At 42.9% G+C, this 19,334-nt stretch overlaps 1 protein-coding gene across 2 annotated transcripts in view; it reads left to right on the top strand.

The window, feature by feature from the left end:
- LOC122563454 (proto-oncogene tyrosine-protein kinase LCK-like) overlaps positions 1–19,334 on the top strand; it is a 156,205-nt gene that overhangs the window by 125,627 nt on the left and 11,244 nt on the right. For both annotated transcript variants that reach the window (XM_043717198.2, XM_043717199.2), the window contains exons 10-11: positions 8,473–8,549; positions 14,677–14,830. In XM_043717198.2, the coding sequence (XP_043573133.1) occupies positions 8,473–8,549; positions 14,677–14,830 (231 nt within the window). The remainder of the gene's footprint in view (positions 1–8,472; positions 8,550–14,676; positions 14,831–19,334) is intronic.

Below are 19,334 nucleotides of genomic sequence, written 5' to 3'. Positions count from 1 at the left end.
AAGTGAATCACCTCACACTTGTCCGCATTAAACTCCATTTGCCACCTCTCAGCCCAGCTCTGCAGCTTATCTATGTCTCTCTGTAACCTACAACATCCTTCGTCACTATCCATAACTCCACTGACCTTAGTGTCGTCTGCAAATTTACTAACCCACCCTTCTACGCCCTCATCCAGGTCGTTTATAAAAATGACGAACAGCAGTGGACCCAACACCGACCCTTGCGGTACACCACTAGTAACTGGACTCCAGGATGAACATTTCCCATCAACCACCACCCTGTGTCTTCTTTCAGCTAGCCAATTACTGATCCAAACTGCTATATCTCCCACAATCCCATTCCTCCACATTTTGTACAATAGCCTACTGTGGGGAACCTTATCGAACGCCTTGCTGAAATCCATATACACCACATCAACCAGTTTACTCTCATCTACCTGTTTGGTCACCTTCTCAAAGAACTCAATAAGGTTTGTGAGGCACGACCTACCTTTCCCAAAACTGTGCTGACTATCCGTAATCAAATTATTCTTTTCTAGATGATTATAAATCCTATCTCATACAACCTTTTCCAACACTTTACCAACAACTGAAGTAAGGGTCACTGGTCTATAATTACCAGGATTGTCTTTACTCCCCTTCTTGCACAGAGGAACCACATTTGCTTTCCTCCAGTCTTCTGGCACTATCCCTGGAGACAATGATGATTTAAAGATCAATGCCAAAGGCTCGGCAATCTCCACCCTGGCTTCCCAGACATTCCTAGGATAAATCTCATCCGGCCCAGGGGACTTACCTATTTTCATACTCTGTAGCATTTCTAATACCTCTTCCTTGTGAACCTCAATCACACCTAGTCTAGTAGCCTGTATCTCAGTAATATCCTCGACAACATTGTCGTTTTCTAGAGTGAATACTGTTGAAAAATATTAATTTAGTGCTTCCCCTATCTCCTCTGACTCCACACACAACTTCCCACTACTATCATTGATTGGCCCTAATCTTACTCTCGTCATTCTTTTATTCCTTAAATACCTATAGCAAGCCTTAGGGTTTATCCTGATCCTATCCGCCAACAACTTCTCATGTCTCCTCCTGAGCCCTCTCTTTAGGTCTTTCCTGGCTACCTTTCCTGAGCCTTCACATCTCATCCTAACATAAGCCTTCTTCTTCCTCTTGACCAGAGATTCCACTTCCTTTGTGAACCACAGCTCCCGCACTCTACAGCTTCCTCCCTGCCTGACAGGTACATACTTATCTTGGACAGAAGATTAGATTCCCTACAGTGTGGAAACAGGCCCTTTGGCCCAACAAGTCCACACCGACCCTTAAAGAGTAACCCACACAGACCCATTTCCCTCTGACCAATGCACCTAACATTATGGGCAATTTAGGATGGTCAATTCCTCTGGCGTGCACATTTTTGGACTGTGGGAGGAATCCGGAGCAGCCAAGGGAAACCCACGCAGACACGGGGAGAATGTACAAACTCCACACAGGCAGTTGCCTGAGGTTAGAATCGAACCTGGGTGCCTGGTGCTGTGAGGCAGCAGTGCTAACCACTGAGCCACCGTGCCACCAGAGACCCCAGTCTGCAGAAAGTATGTCTCCGGTTATAGTTTCTTTTATGTCAATAAGTGTGTGTCGTATTATCTCTCACGGTCAGTATGTCAGCACGATATTCTCATGATATGATATCATCAGTGTAGCATAGTATTTGACCTGAGGATATAAAGTACTCAATCTTACCCTGGAATCATTTGAAGCATGACATGACAAGAAACACGCTGTTCTGTGTAACTTGCTGGCCTGATATCAGCCCAGACACAGCTGTGCCTGTGCTAGTAAATGTCTGTTGGACAGACATATCATTATCTCCACATCCATTGCTCTGTGAGGTAAAATTTTGCTAGAGGCAAAACCATATTCATGTGTATAAATTAACATAGAACATAGAACATTACAGCGCAGTACAGGCCATTCGGCCCTCGATGTTGCGCCGCCCTGTCATACTAATCTGAAGCCCACCCCACCTACACTATTCCATGTACGTCCATATGCCTGTCCAATGACGACTTTAATGCACTTAAACTTGGCAAATCTACTACCGTTGCAGGCAAAGCATTCCATACCCTTACTACTCTCTGAGTAAAGAAATTACCTCTGACATCTGTCTTATACCTATCTCCCCTTACTTTAAAGTTGTGTCCCCTTGTGTTTGCCGTCCCCACATTTGGAAAAAGGCTCTCCCTGTCCACCTTATCTAACCCTCTGATTATCTTGTATGTCTCTATAAATATTTTGGGAAAAAAAGCCATTGTTAATTTATGACTGTGATGTTATATCAATTTTGTATTGAAGAGATTTTTTTTTCTTGTGTGCTATGGCTTTCTGTTTAATGGAGAATTGATTATTATTGAGGATATTGGTGAATTATTCCAATGTGTGAGTCCAAATGTCCCATATGTCATCAGAAATACAAAGGGTAATGTTACTGTGTAAATGTGTTATCAAATAAATGAGCTATTGAGACTGAGAAAAGAGCCCCTGAAAACCAATAAAGTAGCCCTGTTAATTAAAATGTAGCCCACACAAAAACAAATCGCAAGAGGAACCCTCAAGAAACTTATTTTGACCCCATTTCGATAAATGCATTTATCCATAGTTTCCAGCAAAGGCTGTTCAAAAGTACAGAATAGTCTTGGGCCACTGAATGATTATTGACCCAATTTTAATGGCTGTTTTGGATTTCATTTTGTTTAAAGGAGGAGAAAGGGGCCTTTATAATACTTTGATTCAAATCCAACAATCTCCTGTGAACAATGACCTTAATATGAGCTTAAACCAGATGCAATGAGAAATAATGCCATTGGTAAAAGACTGGGGATGGAGAAAATGGGAAAAGAACAGATGATGTGTTGTCTGACAATATGAGAGTAGACCATGAGGACAGCTTTGTTTATGAAATCCCAAGGAAACATTCCATGCCCTTGCACTGGGCCAGAGGCTGTTCTTGTTCATTGCGCTGTGTATGGTTCCCCTGGTGAGGAGTGTTAGGATTGTTTCACAAGAAAGGAAAATTGAAACATTGGAAGGAGCGATGGATTGAACTACATTACATCTGTACCCTGTCACTAAACAGTGGTGGAGAAGGAAAATCTTTGAAAGAAAAGATTCTGCAGCTTCCTTCCCTTTCTCCCAACCAATGGAGATAATATGGAAAATGGAGGGAAAGTCTAAACAGCCGAAAGGGTCTTCTTTACTCAAATCGGATCTGAGGAGCGTCTTACTGCTCACACTATACTCTGACTAAATCCTGTTCAAACTCCTTAACTCGTACCATTATTTTACAAACCTCTCGGCTCAAAGAACAATTTCAATATTATCATCCCTCGTGTTAATGAACTGTTTTGAACTCTGCAATTCTCTGACTATATGTGTACATTCATCATTTCAGTGAAATCTCTTTCCTCTTCCCACAGTCATTTTTAACTTTGTTTTCACATTCAAAATGTTTTTTGCGAGTGGATGAATCACATATCCAACTCCCTTGTAGCTGATCCAATCCCAGGAGCATTAGTTCAAATACAGGACAATAAAAAAATTTTTTTTTAAATTAATTCTGCTAAATTCACCTTGAAGGCATGAAGTTGGGGTCCTCCTAGAAATTGAATAAGATGTGAAGAACTTTGTGTGGTACATGTGTAAGAAATCTGATGTGTTACTGACTGGATGGAATGCAAGTACTTCTGATGATGACCTTAAATTGAGCCAAAGATCATGAGATGCTGTTTTATGATGTTCTGAGTCAAAAATCCAATCCTCCACACTTGCCTCGTGATGCAGCATCAGCATGGTGCTATGAAGTTGTTTCAAAAGAGCAATGCAGTTATCTTGTGATCCTCTAATCTTAGCAACACCATGGAATGAAACTTAAGGAAACCCTACCATTTCCATTTGAATAGCTATGACAAACTTAGTTAGTTAGTGTGGTGATCAAAAATAAGTGGCAAGAACTTGATGACCCTGTTTGTGACATTAAATTTAAAGGAAGGATACAGACTGATATTTCACCTGATCTCTGCAAATGGTCCCAGAAAAAGGGCTAAATGACATGCCTTACTGCAGAACGAATAATAACTTTGCCAAACTATAGGCCAGCGCTTTCTTCAGTAAATTATTCTCACTGACACGAATTCCCCATGCTCACTGAAGGCTGAAAATTACTCTTAGCAATTTCCAAATAATTGTTTAACATCTTGCTGAATTTTTCTGCTGTTTGAACAGAAATGTTCAGCCCAAGTCAGGAGTGTGATGGATGTGTACAGCTCCAACAACATTCAAGAAGCTTGACACCATCCAGGACAAAGCCACCCACTTGGTCGGTATAACATCCACTAGCATCTACTTCCTCCACCACCAACACTCAAGAGCAGTGCTGTGTACTATCTACAAGGTGCACTGCAGAAATTCACCAAAGATCCTTAGACAGCACCTTCCAAACCCACAACCACTTCCAAGTAGAGGGACAAGGGCAATAGATACATGGGAACACCCACTACCTGCAACTACTCCACCAAGCCACTCACCATCCTGACTTGGTAATATGTTGTTATCATGTCACTGGGTCAAAATCCTGAAATTCTCTCCCTAACAGCATTGTGGGTTAGCCAACAGTACATGGACTGCAGCATTCACACTGTTGTTTATGATTTACATGATCTGGAGGAAGGTGAAGGTGGTCTGATTAGCAAGTTTGCAGTTCAAGAAAGTAGCACACCCCCACCTTCTCAAGGGGCAGCCAGGAATGGGCAATAAATGCTGGGCCCAGCCAGTGACACTCACATCCCCCCCCCTCCCACTCCCCCGCAGCCGCTTAGTCAATTAAAACATGGGTTCAACTGTGTTAATTGCTCCATTAGTCTGAAAGAAACTCTGGCTTTTCTTTGTGGAGATGGGAGTAGGTATTCAGAAACAGCAAGTTTTTTTAATTTCAAAAATATATTTTATTCATAAAATAATTTGATGGTCTGTACAGTTGGTCATGCCATACATACATAAACATTTACATACAGAGATCAGAATTTATCATTTGTATATACAGGTCTGTACATTTATCAATCATATATCCATAAGCTGCCCCGAGCTTCAGCGTGTCCCACAACACGTAGTTCTGGACCTTGGATTGTGCCAGTCTGCAACACTCAGTCGGGGTCAACTCCTTCAGCTGGAAGATCAACAAGTTTCGGACCACCCAGAGAGCGTCCTTCACCGAGTTGATGATCCTCCAGACACAGTTGATGTTCGTCTCGGTGTGCGTCCCGGGGAACAGACTGTAGAGCACGGAGTCCCGTGTCACGGCGCTACTTGGGACGAACCTCGACAGACACCACTGCATTCCTCTCCACACTTCTTCTGCATAGGCACATTCCAGAAGGAGGTGTGTGACAGTCTCATTCCACCCCCCCCCCCCCCCCCCTCCCCCGCAGCCGCTTCGAGGGCAGCGTGCAGTGCGGCTGAGAGTCCGGGCGTGCATAAAGGATCTCACAGGCAGAGCCCTTCTCACCACCAGCCAAGCCATGTCTTGGTGCTTGTTGGAAAGTTCTGGCGATGAGGCCTTCTGCCAAATGGCTTTGACAGTCTGCTCAGGGAACCGCTCGATAGGATCCACCCTCTCCTTTTCCCGAAGGGTCTCAAGGACACTACGTGCTGACCACTTCCTGATGGACTTGTGGTCAAAGGTGTTTTTCTTCATAAACTTCTCCACGAAGGATAGGTGATACGGAATGGTCCAACTACTCGGAGCGTTCCGCGGCAGCGAGGCCAGGCCCATCCTTCGCAACACCGGGGACAGGTAGAACCTCAGTACGTAGTGACACTTGGTGTTTGCGTACCGGGGATCCACGCACAGCTTGATGCAGCCACACACAAAGGTGGCCATCAGGGTGAGGGTGGCATTGGGTGTATTTTTTCCCCCGTTGCCCAGATCTTTATACATGGAGTCCCTTCAGACCCGGTCCATCTTTGACCTCCATATAAACTGGAAGATGGCCCGAGTGACTGCAGCGGCACAGGTTCTGGGAATAGGCCAGACCTGTGCCATGTATAATAGCAATGGCAGTGCCTCACACCTGATGACCAGGTTTTTTCCCGCGATGGAGAGCGACCGTAGCTTCCATCAGCTCAGTTTCTGCCTCAATTTGCTGATACGCTCCTCCCAAGACTTGTCGCACGCCCCTGCCCCCCCTGAACCAAATACCCAGCACCTTCAGGTGGTCGGTCCTGACGGTGAAGGGGATCGAGGATTTGGTCGGCCCAGTTCCCGAAGAGCATGGCCTCGCTCTTGCCTCTGTTTACTTTGGCCCCCAAGGCCCATTTGAACTGGTCAAATGTGCACATGAGTCTGCGCACGGACAGCGGATCCGAGCAGAAAATGGCGACGACGCCCATGTACAGGGAGGCCTGAACCTGCAGGGCCCCGCTGCCAGGAATAGTCACCCCTCTCAGGCTCACATCCTTCCTGATGGACTCGGCAAATGGCTCCATGCAGCACACAAACAAGGCAGGGGAGAGAGGGCAGCCCTGCCTGACTCCAGATCTAACTGGGAAGCTATCTGATTCCCACCCGTTGATTGAGACTGCACTGACAATGTTGGTGTAGAGCAGTCTGATCCAATTGCAGATTCCCTCCCCAAAGCCCATTTTGGAGAGGACATCCCTCATATATGTATGCGATATCCTGTCAAAGGCTTTCTCCTGGTCCAGGCTGATCAGGCAAGTGTCCAACCCCCTGTCCTGCACGTAGGCGATCGTATCCCTGAGGAGTGCGAGACTCTCAGCGATCTTCCTGCCCGGCACAGCACAGGTTTGGTCAGGGTGAATCACCGACCCCAGAGCAGACCTGACCCGGTTGGCGATAACCTTTGACAGAATTTTGTAATCCGCATTCAACAGTGAGATTGGTCTCCAATTTCTGAGTTCCTCCCTCTCCCCCTTCCGCTTGTAGATGAGGGTGATGATGCCTTTCCTCATGGATTCACTCATGGTACCTGCCCGAAGCATACTGACATACACCTCCAGCAGGTCCTTGCCAATCAAGTCCCACAGAGCGGAATAGAGCTCTACCAGTAAGCTGTCACTTCCGGGAGTTTTATTCTTTTCGAAGGACTCGAGGGCCTTGTTCAGCTCGTCCAGAGATAGCGGCTGGTCCAGCCTCTCGCGTGTTCTGTCGTCTAAGACCTCCGTGATAGAGGACAGGAACGACTGGGAGGCCGCGCTGTCGGTCGGCTTCGCGTCATACAGACTGGCATAGAAGGATTTACTGATCCTCATGACGTCAGCCTGAGATGACGTTATCGAGCCATCTTCTTCCTTCAGGCTGCTGAGCACAGAGTTCTCTTTGTGCACCTCCTGGAAGAAGAAACGTGAGCACGTCTCGTCCTGCTCCACCAAGCGGACCCTGGACCGGAAGATTATCTTGGAGGCCTCCGAGGCAAAGAGCGAGGCTTGCTGGCCCTTCACCTCCTTGAGGTGCTCCGTGACATCGACCCCCAATGTCTGCAGCAGGAGCAGGTTCTGCATACTTTCCTGGAGCTGGGACAGTTTTCCCCACCTCTCTCTTGTCTCCTGAACACCTTTGAGGATAAAGAACCTTTTACTGTTTCCCACCAGTCTGCTGGGGACTCAAAGAGGGGCTTCACGGTTCTCCAACCTGCGTAATCCCTCTTGAGCTCCTCAATGTTTCCCGGGGTCAACAGCTTGGTGTTCAGCTTCCACATTCCCTTACCAGCCCGCTGCTCGTCCTGTAGGTGACAGTCGGCCAGCAGGAGGCAGTGGTCAGAGAAGAACACTGGCTTGACATCGGTGGATCTGACTGAGAGTGTGCACCTCTTTGATGTTTAACCATGTTCACTCCCTCAAGAACTAAACAACTGACTAGTCATGTTGGTAAGTTTAAATCTTCGACTGGTGGTCTCACTGTCCCCGGCCAATTAGGGCTAAGATGGAGTCCCAGAGTGTGGGGTATTGAGTTTCATGTAAATCATCGTGATAAAAAGTCAAAGAGAATTCATTAGTCTGGAATGAACAAGTAAAGAGACTGCAATTAGGCATGACACTAAGCAGCTGTGCATAATGACCCACTATATAAATAAAGGAGTGTTACAATACATAAGGAATTGAAGGTAGAAGAAAGGAACCATCAGCCTCAGGAATAGTGTATGCAAACACCTGCAGCCGAGGGTCTCAATGTGCAGGTTGCAGTGTGGACTTGAAGCACAAAATAATGCACTTTACTTATGCCAATTAATGCTAAGCATTGTGTTTCCCTAACAAGAAAATATAGATTTCAAAGGCTCGCTTACTAAAAATTATTAGAATACTAGAAATTGTTGTCAGTGTCCAGATTACTGTTCAGTCAATCCCAAATGTTTTGTAAGAAGGTGTGACATTTATCTTTCTTTTTTTTCCCAGGTAGCCTAGTTGATTTTCTGAAGACCCCTGTAGGATCTAAACTCAGCATAATAAAGCTCATTGATATGGCAGCACAGGTGAGTTGCGAGCACTGGGTGTGACTGCACATAGAACTGGAACAGAGAAAACGCTGGGAAGGAATACCAGCCCTGCCACTGTCTGGAGGCAGGAAGCAACTCTGCTGGATATTTCACGCTGAAGCATTCAGCTATTCTTCACTCTGAGCATAGACCCACCAAGTTACTGTATTTCCAACATTGTTTCATATTGATCCAGTTTTTTCACATTCAGATTTGCTTTATCCCTGTGTAATTTTAGGATTGATTTGAGCAACCTTGAGGAGATGTTTGCACCTGATCTATATTTCAACAATGCTTTCTCTGTAGAGAGGACCTTAGGTGTTGCTCTTTATAAAACACTGGCATTTCTAGTGTCTGCGACATTAAATAGGCTAAGGGGAAGTCAGTTGGATTTCACGATGATTGGGGATGAACAATATGTTACCAATAAAAACCCAAACAATTGCATGCTAAGTATCATGAAGAATCTTAACCACATCCCGTTGCACATTGAAATATTAACTAAAACTAGGTAAACCTACCAACGCTTACCACACCCGCAATAATGTGCTTTTGTTTCAGAAGCATAGCGCAAAGAAGCATGCAGCAGGTTAAAGACATTCAGTCTCTATGTGGTACGTGAAAATTCAAAAAGCAACCAAAACAGCATATGCACAGAATGAGTGCAGCAATCCATCCGAATATGACAGAGCTTAAACCCCAGGTTGAGCTGATTGCTGCCTGTGTCTTATTTTACTTTCAAGCGGGGTAGGTTTCAGCTTTGGTCATGAAACTCTCACACCTTGGTTTGTACTGTGGCACAGGAAAAGGACAAAATAGATCTAAAAGCCATGTTGTTACTGATGTTTGAACAGCGCAATACTAGTGGCTCTAAAAGTGGATAGACATTAAATCATTAAAATGTAATTTAGTTTGTTAGCAAGTGAACACTAATTTCCAATAAAGATACTCATCTTAGAAATGTTTAAGGAAAGGGAAACTGACTACTAATGTTTGATCAATGTCTGAGACTGGGGTCTAAGGCTGCTGTCAGTTATCTGATATTTAGCTGGTCACACCCTCCCAAATATAGAATAAAACTTTACATTCATGGAAACCAAGAGCAGATTTTGACAACGTGTGATAATGCTCTGTTGCTATGAATTATTTACAGCCATAGAGTCATAGAGATGTACAGCATGGAAATAGACCCTCCAGTCCAACTCATCCATGCCAACCAGATATCCCAACCCAATCTAGTCCCACCTGCCAGCACCTGGCCCATATCCCTCTTAGCCTTTCCTATTCATATACCCATCCAGATGCCTTTCAAATGTTGTAATTGTACCAGCCTCCACCACTTCCTCTGCAGCTCATTCCATACACACACAACCCTCTGCATGAAAAAGTTGCCCCTTAAGTCCCTTTTATATCTCTCCCTGCTCACCCTAAACCTATGGCCTCTAGTTTTGGACTCCTCCACCCCAGGGAAAATACTTTGTCTATTTATCCTATCCATGCCCCTCATGATTTTATAAACCTCTATAAGGTCACCCCTCAGCCTCCGACGCTCCAGGGAAAACAGCCCCAGCCTATTCAGCCTCTCCCTAGAGCTCAAATCCTCCAACCCTGGCAACATCCTTGTAAATCTTTTCTGAACCCTTTCAAGTTTCACAACATCTTTCCAAGAGGAAGGAGACCAGAATTACACGTAATATTCCAACAGTGGCCTAACCAATGTCCTGTACAGCTGCAACATGACTTCCCAACTCCTGTACTCAATACTCTGACCAATAAAGGAAAGCATACCAAACACCTTCTTCACTATCCTATCTACCTGCGACTCTACTTCCTGAAAGAAGATGCACTATGCTATTAATCAAGCTGTCTTGGTCTCTTTGAGTAAAATAACCAAAGTGAAAGGTACAAACTGAGTATTCTTGAGCTGAACCAATAACCTGAGGTGAGGGACAATTATTTTAGAATGGAATAATGGTGAACTAACTGTTAATTAATTAAGGTCTCACTTGTGTTCATTAAAACTTGAAAGCTGTTTTACCTTGTGTGGAGAGCTATGAAACCACGGTTTCCTTGTGAAAAGGAGTTTCATCAGAATTCCTGTACAGGCATGTATAAATGTGGATCAGGATGATTTCCCTGCAATCAGGAGAATACGTGCAATGGGGTTGGACTAAACGAATTGTCAAAGGCTTGTGTGTAATATTGGCCCATTCAATATGATGAAAAGATCTTTGGTGGAGTTTCTTAGTAATAGAAGCAGGAGTAGGCCATTTGGCCCTTTGACTCTGCTCCACCATTCATTAGGATCATGGCTGTTCTATCCATCGTCTCAGCTCCTCCGACCTGCATTATCCCCATGACCCTTAATTCCCCTACTGTGCAAAAACCTATCCAACTGTGTCTTGAATATATTTAATGAAGCTGCCTTGACTGCTTCCTTGGGTTAAGAATTCCATAGATTCACCACTCTCTGGGAAAAGCAGTTCCTCCTCATCTCTGTTCTAAATCTACTCCCCCTAATCTTGAGGCCATGTCCCCTAGTCCTAGTGTCACCCACCAGTGGAAACAACTTGCCTGGCTCTCTCTTATCTATCCCTTTCATAATTTTAAATGTTTCTTTCAGATCACCTCTCATTCTAGCAAGTACAGTCCCAAGTGGCTCAACCTCCCCTCACAGGGTAACCCCCTCATCTCTGGAATCAACCTGGTGAACTTCCTCCGCTCTGCCTCCAAAGCCAGTATATCCTTCCTCAAGTAAGGAGACCAGAACTGCGTACAATACTACAAGTGTGCCCTCAGCAACACCTTGTACAATTGCAGCAGAACCTCCCTGCTCTTAAATTCAATCCCCCTAGCAATGAAAGCCAATATTCTGTTGGCCTTCCTGATTACCTGTTACACCTGCAGATCCATTTTTAGCAATTCATGTGTGAACACTCCGAAGTCCCTCTGCACAATAGCATGCTGCAATCCTTCACCATTTAAATAATACTCTGACCTGCTATTTTTACTTCCAAAGTGGATAACCTCCCATTTACCAACATTGTGCTCCATCTGCCAGACCCTTGCCCACTCACTTCACCTATCTAAATCTCTCTGCAAACCCTCCACATCCCCTGCACAGTTTGCCTTTCCACTCAGTTTAGTGTCATCAGCAAACTTGGATATGCTACACTCGGTCTCCTCCTCCAAATCATTGATATATATCATGAACATTGCAGGCCCAACACTGACCCATGTGGCACCCCACTCACCACTGATCTCCAACCCGAGAAACACCCATTTATTCCAACTCTCTGCTTTCTATTGGTTAGCCAGTCCTCTATCCATGCTAGTATATTCCCCACAACTCTAATGCATTCTTATCTTAGGGATGAGTCTTTTATGTGGCATCTTATTGAATGCTTTCTGAAAATGCAAGTATATAACATCCACTTGTTCCACTCCATCTACTGCATTTGTCACATCCTCAAAGAACTCCAGTGAGCTTGTTGAACATGCCCTTCTCTTCCTGAATCCATGCTGCTTCTGCCTAATGAAACCCTTTCCATCCAGGTGTCTCACTATTTCTTCTTCAATGATAGCCTCCAGCATTTTCCTAACTACAGAGGTTAAGGTAACTGGCCTATAGTTGGTAGCATCCCCAGAAGCTGAAGGTTCAAGTCTTGCTCCAGGAGCTGAGGGTTGAGGAAGGTGAGTTCAGGACGAGGCCAAACAGGTTGATAACCCGCAAATCCTTCCCATGAGCACCAGCAGCAGGCAGTAAGAGCAGGAGGAATGCCAGGTCAGCCATGGGATGGAACAAAACCTGAAGATTCTGCTGTCACTAACTATCCATATCTCCAAGCCATAACATGCCATAAAAGTTTATGTTGCTATAACAACGCAAGGTGCTGGTTGGCTCAGTGTGCTAAGTTGCTGTTGTGGATCCAGTTGGTGCCAACAGCTCAGGGTGTGATTTCCCCTTTCCATCTGGACTCGGGACCTGCCTCCTTGTCGTCCTCATGGAGGAGGTTTTGAGTTCAGACATGTCTCCACCCAGAGAATGCAGGAAGAAAACATTTGGCAGAGAAAGCTTGTATTAAGTTAAAAGGTTAATATCCTTCTCAGACCACATACACATAGGATAATTAACTTGCTTCTACAAGTATAATTATCATGGAATTTAACAAGTAACGATGTGAGTTTTGAGAAGTTTCAATGTATATCAGATTGTCTGTTGAATGAGAGCATAGTGTGTAAAAAATTCACTTCAGCTGGTGATAGAGAATGCTCTTGGATTAGGAAATAGCTCTGTGGGTTTGTCAGATTTCCTGCAGACACACAAACTGTCGTTTTGCTAAAAAACCCAAGTGGCATTGACACCTGTCAACAATCCTTTGTAAACTGCATTATAACTCCTTCAAATGTACCATAGTACAAAAAGCAATCCTCAACTCCATTTTGTGTTCCTACGAAACTGCATGGTATGAGGGCAGTGGTCATGTTGTTGCTACATGATTTGACTTAACTACATCAGCCCAATGACCTGGTATGATTATCCGGAGAACATGTAACATGGCAAAATATCTCATTAGGTTGGTTTATGAATCAAGCATAAAAAATATGGGAAAAAGAAAAGACAAAACCATTTCATTTTTAAAAATTTGGAAACAATTGGATTTTCATAAAAACCTAACTGTTATTTGAGGTCACCTTAAAGAAAGAAACCAGCTTCATATCCTTATCCAGCCTTCACATGATTCCAGTCCCAATCTGTCATAGTTGACTCTGTAACAGCCTTCTGAAGTGATATATTCAAACTAGGAGCAGGAATGGGCCGTTGGGCCCCTTGGAGTGCCTCAGCCATTTAATAAAATCATACCTGATCTGTTTGTGACCTCAACTTTGCTTTCCTTTCTCCACAATTTGACTTTATTGTCAATCTATTGTCAACCTTCAAAATGTTCAATGACCTCGACCAATTGTTCATTGGGAAAAGAATTTCTTAGAATTGAGAGACAAAGATTCTCCTCCTCTCTGTCCTACATGGGTGAACACATTTAATCTGCTAGTTCTAGCCCATTTCAGAAGGCAAATCATCTTTTCAGATCCCTCGGGATCTTGTGTATTTCAATATGAAGACTTCTCATTCTTCTAAGCTCCAATGATACAGGCCGCACAGACCCATCCTCTCCCTGTGAGGTAAGTGATCCAGCAAGTCAATCAGTTCAGTGCAATTAGGAATGGGTAATAAATAGAGACCTTGCCAATGATACCCAATCTGAGAATTTTATCCTTAAAGTATGGATTCCACTTTGAATTCCACAAAGAGAAAAATGCATTCAGCAAGTCACAGAATATTTGCATTATCAATTATAAACTGCTACTGGCATGCAGTGTAAATAGTGTGGAATGTACTCACAATGAACGAGTATGTTAGATAGCATACACAGTAAATCAACACAGTAAATAGGTCACTGTATCCACTCTTAAGACATTATGAAGTAAATCACTCTTATTTGTTGTATATTGGGTCATTAATATTACTATTCCTGTGAATGGTTAAACTATCTTTGTTTAAGGTGATGGTTTAACGAGGGTAGTTAGGGTATAGATCCTCATGGGATTGGGAAAGGTTCTGAATGCATTTAATTTCACTGTAAAGAACAGGGCAGCAATAATGCACTATCCTGGCTTTTGAGATACGTCTTTGATGAAATGTTGATTTGGACATTTATTTTTACTTGATCTACGCAGGAGGGGGAATTATGTGCTAAAGAAAGTGGGGTCAAGGATTGGGCAAAGTTGGCTGAAAAGCATGAGACATAACACCTCATCAACAACAGGGACGTTGCTCAAAGTGAAAACTCAAAGCTAGCATCTTGAATAAACCCTTCAAAGAGTGACTTTAATATATCTAAATATATGATCAAAAAATAACTCTTTTTCATCAAAGTTCATACTTCCGCTTTTTTTTATATCGGTAAAAATTGCAATATCAATTAAAATTCAATTCAAAATTCGCAGCTGGTTTGAACTTTTTAAAACTGCTCACATTACAGGCACATTATTTGGGATTAAGGTTCTTAATGTCATTTTAATCTCTCACTGTATCAATCTATTTTATGACATTCTTCTGCAGATTGCTGAGGGAATGGCCTTTATTGAAAGAAAAAATTATATCCATCGAGATCTTCGTGCAGCGAATATCCTGGTTTCTGAAGAACTCTACTGCAAGATTGCTGATTTTGGTCTGGCCCGTCTTATTGAAGACAATGAGTATACAGCAAGGGAAGGTAGGAACTAGCTCAGGGAGAATCGGTGCAACGGTGGCTCTTCATTTAAATTGAGGAAGACAATGCTAAAAATTAAATATCTTAATTTTATATTTTCCACAGAATCAGGACAAAATGCATCAAGTGTTTGTAAACAGATGGGAGGTCACATGAATGTATGGTTAAAATCTTAGAATAGACATTTGCTGTATACTTAAATCAGCTTCTAAACATAAAAGGTCACCATGTGGACTGAGGAATGATGTTACTAATTGTACCAAAACCTGACCATTTATTGAAGGGGAAAGAACAGAAATTGCTGAAAAAGCTCAGCAGGTCTGGTAGCAACTGTGGAGACAAATCAGAGTTGATGTTTTGGGTCCCGTGACCCTTCCTCAGAACTGATTTCTTTCCACAGATACGGCAGACCTGCTGAGTTTTTCCAGCAATTTCTGTTCACGCTTCTGATTTACAGTATCTGCAGTTCTTTCAGTTTTCATTGATCTAAGGGACTGGTAAACTTGAGGAGATATGGGGGTTGGTTAGTTTAGGAAGAGGTCTACTCTTGTTTTCTGGGAAAGAAAGTAATCAGGGAAACAAGAGGTCGCCTTTTTCCATCATGCCTTTTCCAGCTCCTTGGAACAGCTATTCAATTAGCTTCACTTCCTTGCCCTAAGTCTCTAGCCTTATAATTTTTTTGTTGCCAATTGAATCTGTTTCCAACACCTTTCAGACGGTGTGTTCCTGATCACAACTTACTGCAGAAGACAAAGCTTTCTCAAACTTCTTTTGGCCATCATCTTTAAATTGTGACCACGTAATTAGCATCTTCTGCCACTGGAAACAATTCTTGCTTATTTACTTTGTTAGAAAACAATGTGTTTGTGAACACATCTACCAAAAGCCCCTTGGCCTTCTGCTCTCTAAGGAGGACAACCCCAGCTTCTCCAGTCTCCCCACATGGGCTGACATGTTTTGCCTTGCACCAATCTCATCAATCCCTTCTGCTCCCTCTCAGAGGTGTTGACACTCTCCCTAAAGTGTGGTGTCCTGATGTGAGCACTATTTACCTTCAAGTGAGCGTTTCCAGTACAGAGACAAGGTACCATCAATAAAAATTTCTGCTACAATGGGCTGAATAGCCTCCTTGTGGACTGTGACAGTTGTGAGATTCTGTGATCTGCACATGTGCACCTGTGGTGCACTTGCAAAAGTTGATGAACTTTCAAAAAGTTGCAATTACAAACCACACATGGACCTTGATGAATTTTAAGGTCATTAGCTCTGAAAAATTGACTAACTTTAATCATTCAGTATATGTACAGTCTGACTGATTTCAGCACAGTTAAAACAAGCTTTAAATTGAAACATGGAAAAAAGTTCATAGTTGACATTTTGAGGGCTACTCAGCAGGGCACCTTACAACTGTGTGTTGTAATCTCTAGAGCACCTTACAACTGTGTGTTGTAATCTCTAGAGCACCTTACAACTGTGTGTTGCATTTCTCTAGCTCCTGGTGATCTTATTTACACTTAAACATTTGCGTTGTTGCTGGATGTGATGTTAGAAGGAACACTCCAATTTTGTCCACATGTGCATCCAGTGATGGCACTGGCTACAAGTGCAGTGTCAATCTAAACCTTCTGAAATGGCTTTTATCTAAAAAGTACAAATGTGCTTTCGGTACCCTTGACTGAAATTAGGATGGAATGTAGCATAACAGTGCTAGGAGCACTTGTGGCACAGTGCTAATGACCCTTACTCTGGACCAGGAGGGCTGGAATCAAGATCCACCCCACTCCGGGGCCCCAGAGATGCAGATTGAGTAGAAATATCTCACAGCAGTTCTGCATTTTAGGCTGCATGCTTCCTGGAATATTTCCTCTGGTTTCTTCCTGCATCTAATAGCTTCAAATGAGCTCATAATGTTGGGCCAGTGAGAGTGAGGTGAATGACACTCATTGGTAATAATATTCAGGGGTGAGGTAAGTGCGTGGGAAAGATCGCGAGTGAAAAGTTGCAAATCTCCGTCATTAACATTGTGAAAACAGCATATGATCCTGAGCCTCCTTATTCAGGAAGAGATTTTGTTTATTCAGTGTTTTATACATTAACCTCACCATTGAAATTAAGCTCTTGTGCAGTGGTAGTGGCTTTACCTCTGGGACAGAAGGCCTGGGTTCAAGTCCCATCTGTGACAGACATGTGTAACAATATGTGTAAATTGATTGATTAAAGCTGCTTATGAATGGAGCTAAAAATCACACAACACCAGGTTATAGTCCAACAGGTTTAATTGGAAACATTAGCTTTCAGAGTGCAGTGCTCCTAAAGCTGGTGCTTCCAAATCAACCTGTTGGACCATAACCTGGTGTTGTGTGATATTTAACTTTGTACACCCCAGTCCAACACCGGCATCTCCACATCTTGCTTATGAATGGGACTGTTTCAATCGTTATTGTTTATTTACAAAGAGTAGAAATTAAGTTTTGCTATTAGATAATATGATTAAATGCAAATAATTGCTAATCAAGAGAAACAAAAGCATCAGATGGTGCTGATGACTGATTGTTTGCAACAGCTTATGTAGAAGAGCTTAAAACCTGGTTTGATTGGTCTCAGTGTCTGTAGTACACCTTCTGGTGGCTGGTCAGGGAGAAGCATAGATCAGCTGGTAAACTGGGAAGAGCGGTCCTCCGATCCTGAACTCTGCACCTCACTGGCTTAAGTTGAGACAAACAATATGTCCCATTTCTTCTCACATCTTTTCCTGCTCCCCTCACAGCAGATGATGATGTGTGCACATGTGCAGATTGAATACAGGTGAATGGGGAAGGAGTCACGTTCTGATCTCCCAGAATGTTTTCTTTGGTCAATGGGAGACTGGTGATGATTCCAGTCATCTCCTAACCATTCTTAGAGAGTTGGGCAACCCCACCTCTCATCAGACACAACATTCACTCTCAGGCTCCTTGATCCTGGGGGTTAACCCCATTGGCCAGTCAAGTGCCTGAGTGGCAATGGGCCTTCCCAACAAACACCAGCAGATCATCCCCACTGCTCTCTTCCACCCATTTCCTTCATGGTTCATCCCAGCCAATTGAGAGCAATTTGCTGGTCCATGGCAGTTTTGTAGAAAAGTGGCATCTACCAAAGAACAAGACTCTGAACGTTATACATTAAACTCGGTCGCATGCTCTCATGGTATTTTTCCATTCATTACTTGTAATAAAACTGGAAAAAATTGAAAAATCCCAAAATTGATGTTATCTTGGTTTAGTGCAGAAATGTAGCTACAATTTCCAATTGATTATAGATAACAAATTACAGCAAGTGGTGAATTACAGCTGAATGGTGAATTATTAGTTTGAACACTAGCCATCCTTTGTCAGGAATTATTTTCCACTTGAGAACAAATAATAATAGAAATTGCATTGTTTTCTGTGCCATTCCATGCAAGATTTGACAGTTGTCATAAATCTCCCTGAAACAAAATAAGTTAACAGAGAAATGCAGAGAAATTTTACACAATGTCCCCAGTTCTCCAAAAGGAATTTTAGCCCCACAGAACAATAACAGGACTTTATATTTTATCTTCAGTGATTCATGTTTGAATAATTGTCAGAGTGTGTCATTTCAATTCTGTATCAATGACAGATGTATGTGTGAGACAAAGAACAGGAAATCAGACAATATCGGAAGGCACAGTAACTCTGTGCAGGAAGCCACTGATAGCTCTTTGATGCAATGTTCTGGTAAAGATCTAAATATCCAACTAACACGCAGACTTCCAGATATGCACTCTACATCCACACTTTCTATGTTACCAGTAAACATTACAATGTGTAGCATTAGGAGCAAAGTGATTGACTTTACACTTCCCCACTTTGTACTGCACCTCCACCACATTACCTAGTCTTGTAACCAATCTATAATCCTCTTCAGCCTCTCTTTATCTTCCTCACAGCTTGCATTTCAACCTAGTTTTGGACTTACACCAAACTTACATGCATTATTTTGATCTTCTTTCATGTACGTCATTAAAACAGATGCAGCACTCAAGTATTCATTGCCTGCCAATTTGAAAAAGCTTCACTTATCTCTATTCCCTGTCTTCTGTCCATTAACTTTGCTATCCTCTATCCATGGTAATATAATCACTCCAACTCCATAAGCCCTTATCTTTTGTATGAGCCTTTCATATGACACCGTATCAAACCCCTTTTGGCAATGTAGGTATACTACAACTGCTGGTTCTCCTTTATACATTTGATTATTGTCAATGGAATGAACTGTCTGCTCATTTTATTTAGGCTGAAGAAATAAATGGTCACCAATACAGTGACAATTTTGTGTTTCCATTCATGACACAAATCTCAACTAGAATTTAATGTTGAGTTTATTCAGCAAGGTCCGGGTGGTTGTCATCAATATCAATAACGCAAATAATGAGCAGAAGTAAGACTACTTCAAACTTGCACTCACTTTTAAAGAATTTAGTTTGTCTTTGTCTGTATTTACACTG

The sequence above is a fragment of the Chiloscyllium plagiosum genome, unplaced genomic scaffold, assembly GCF_037043375.1.
Source record: "Chiloscyllium plagiosum isolate Xiang-an unplaced genomic scaffold, Cpla_swu_hap1 HiC_scaffold_30, whole genome shotgun sequence".
NCBI classification, from domain to species: Eukaryota; Metazoa; Chordata; class Chondrichthyes; order Orectolobiformes; family Hemiscylliidae; genus Chiloscyllium; species Chiloscyllium plagiosum.
This window is presented reverse-complemented; position numbering and strand designations above follow the sequence as displayed.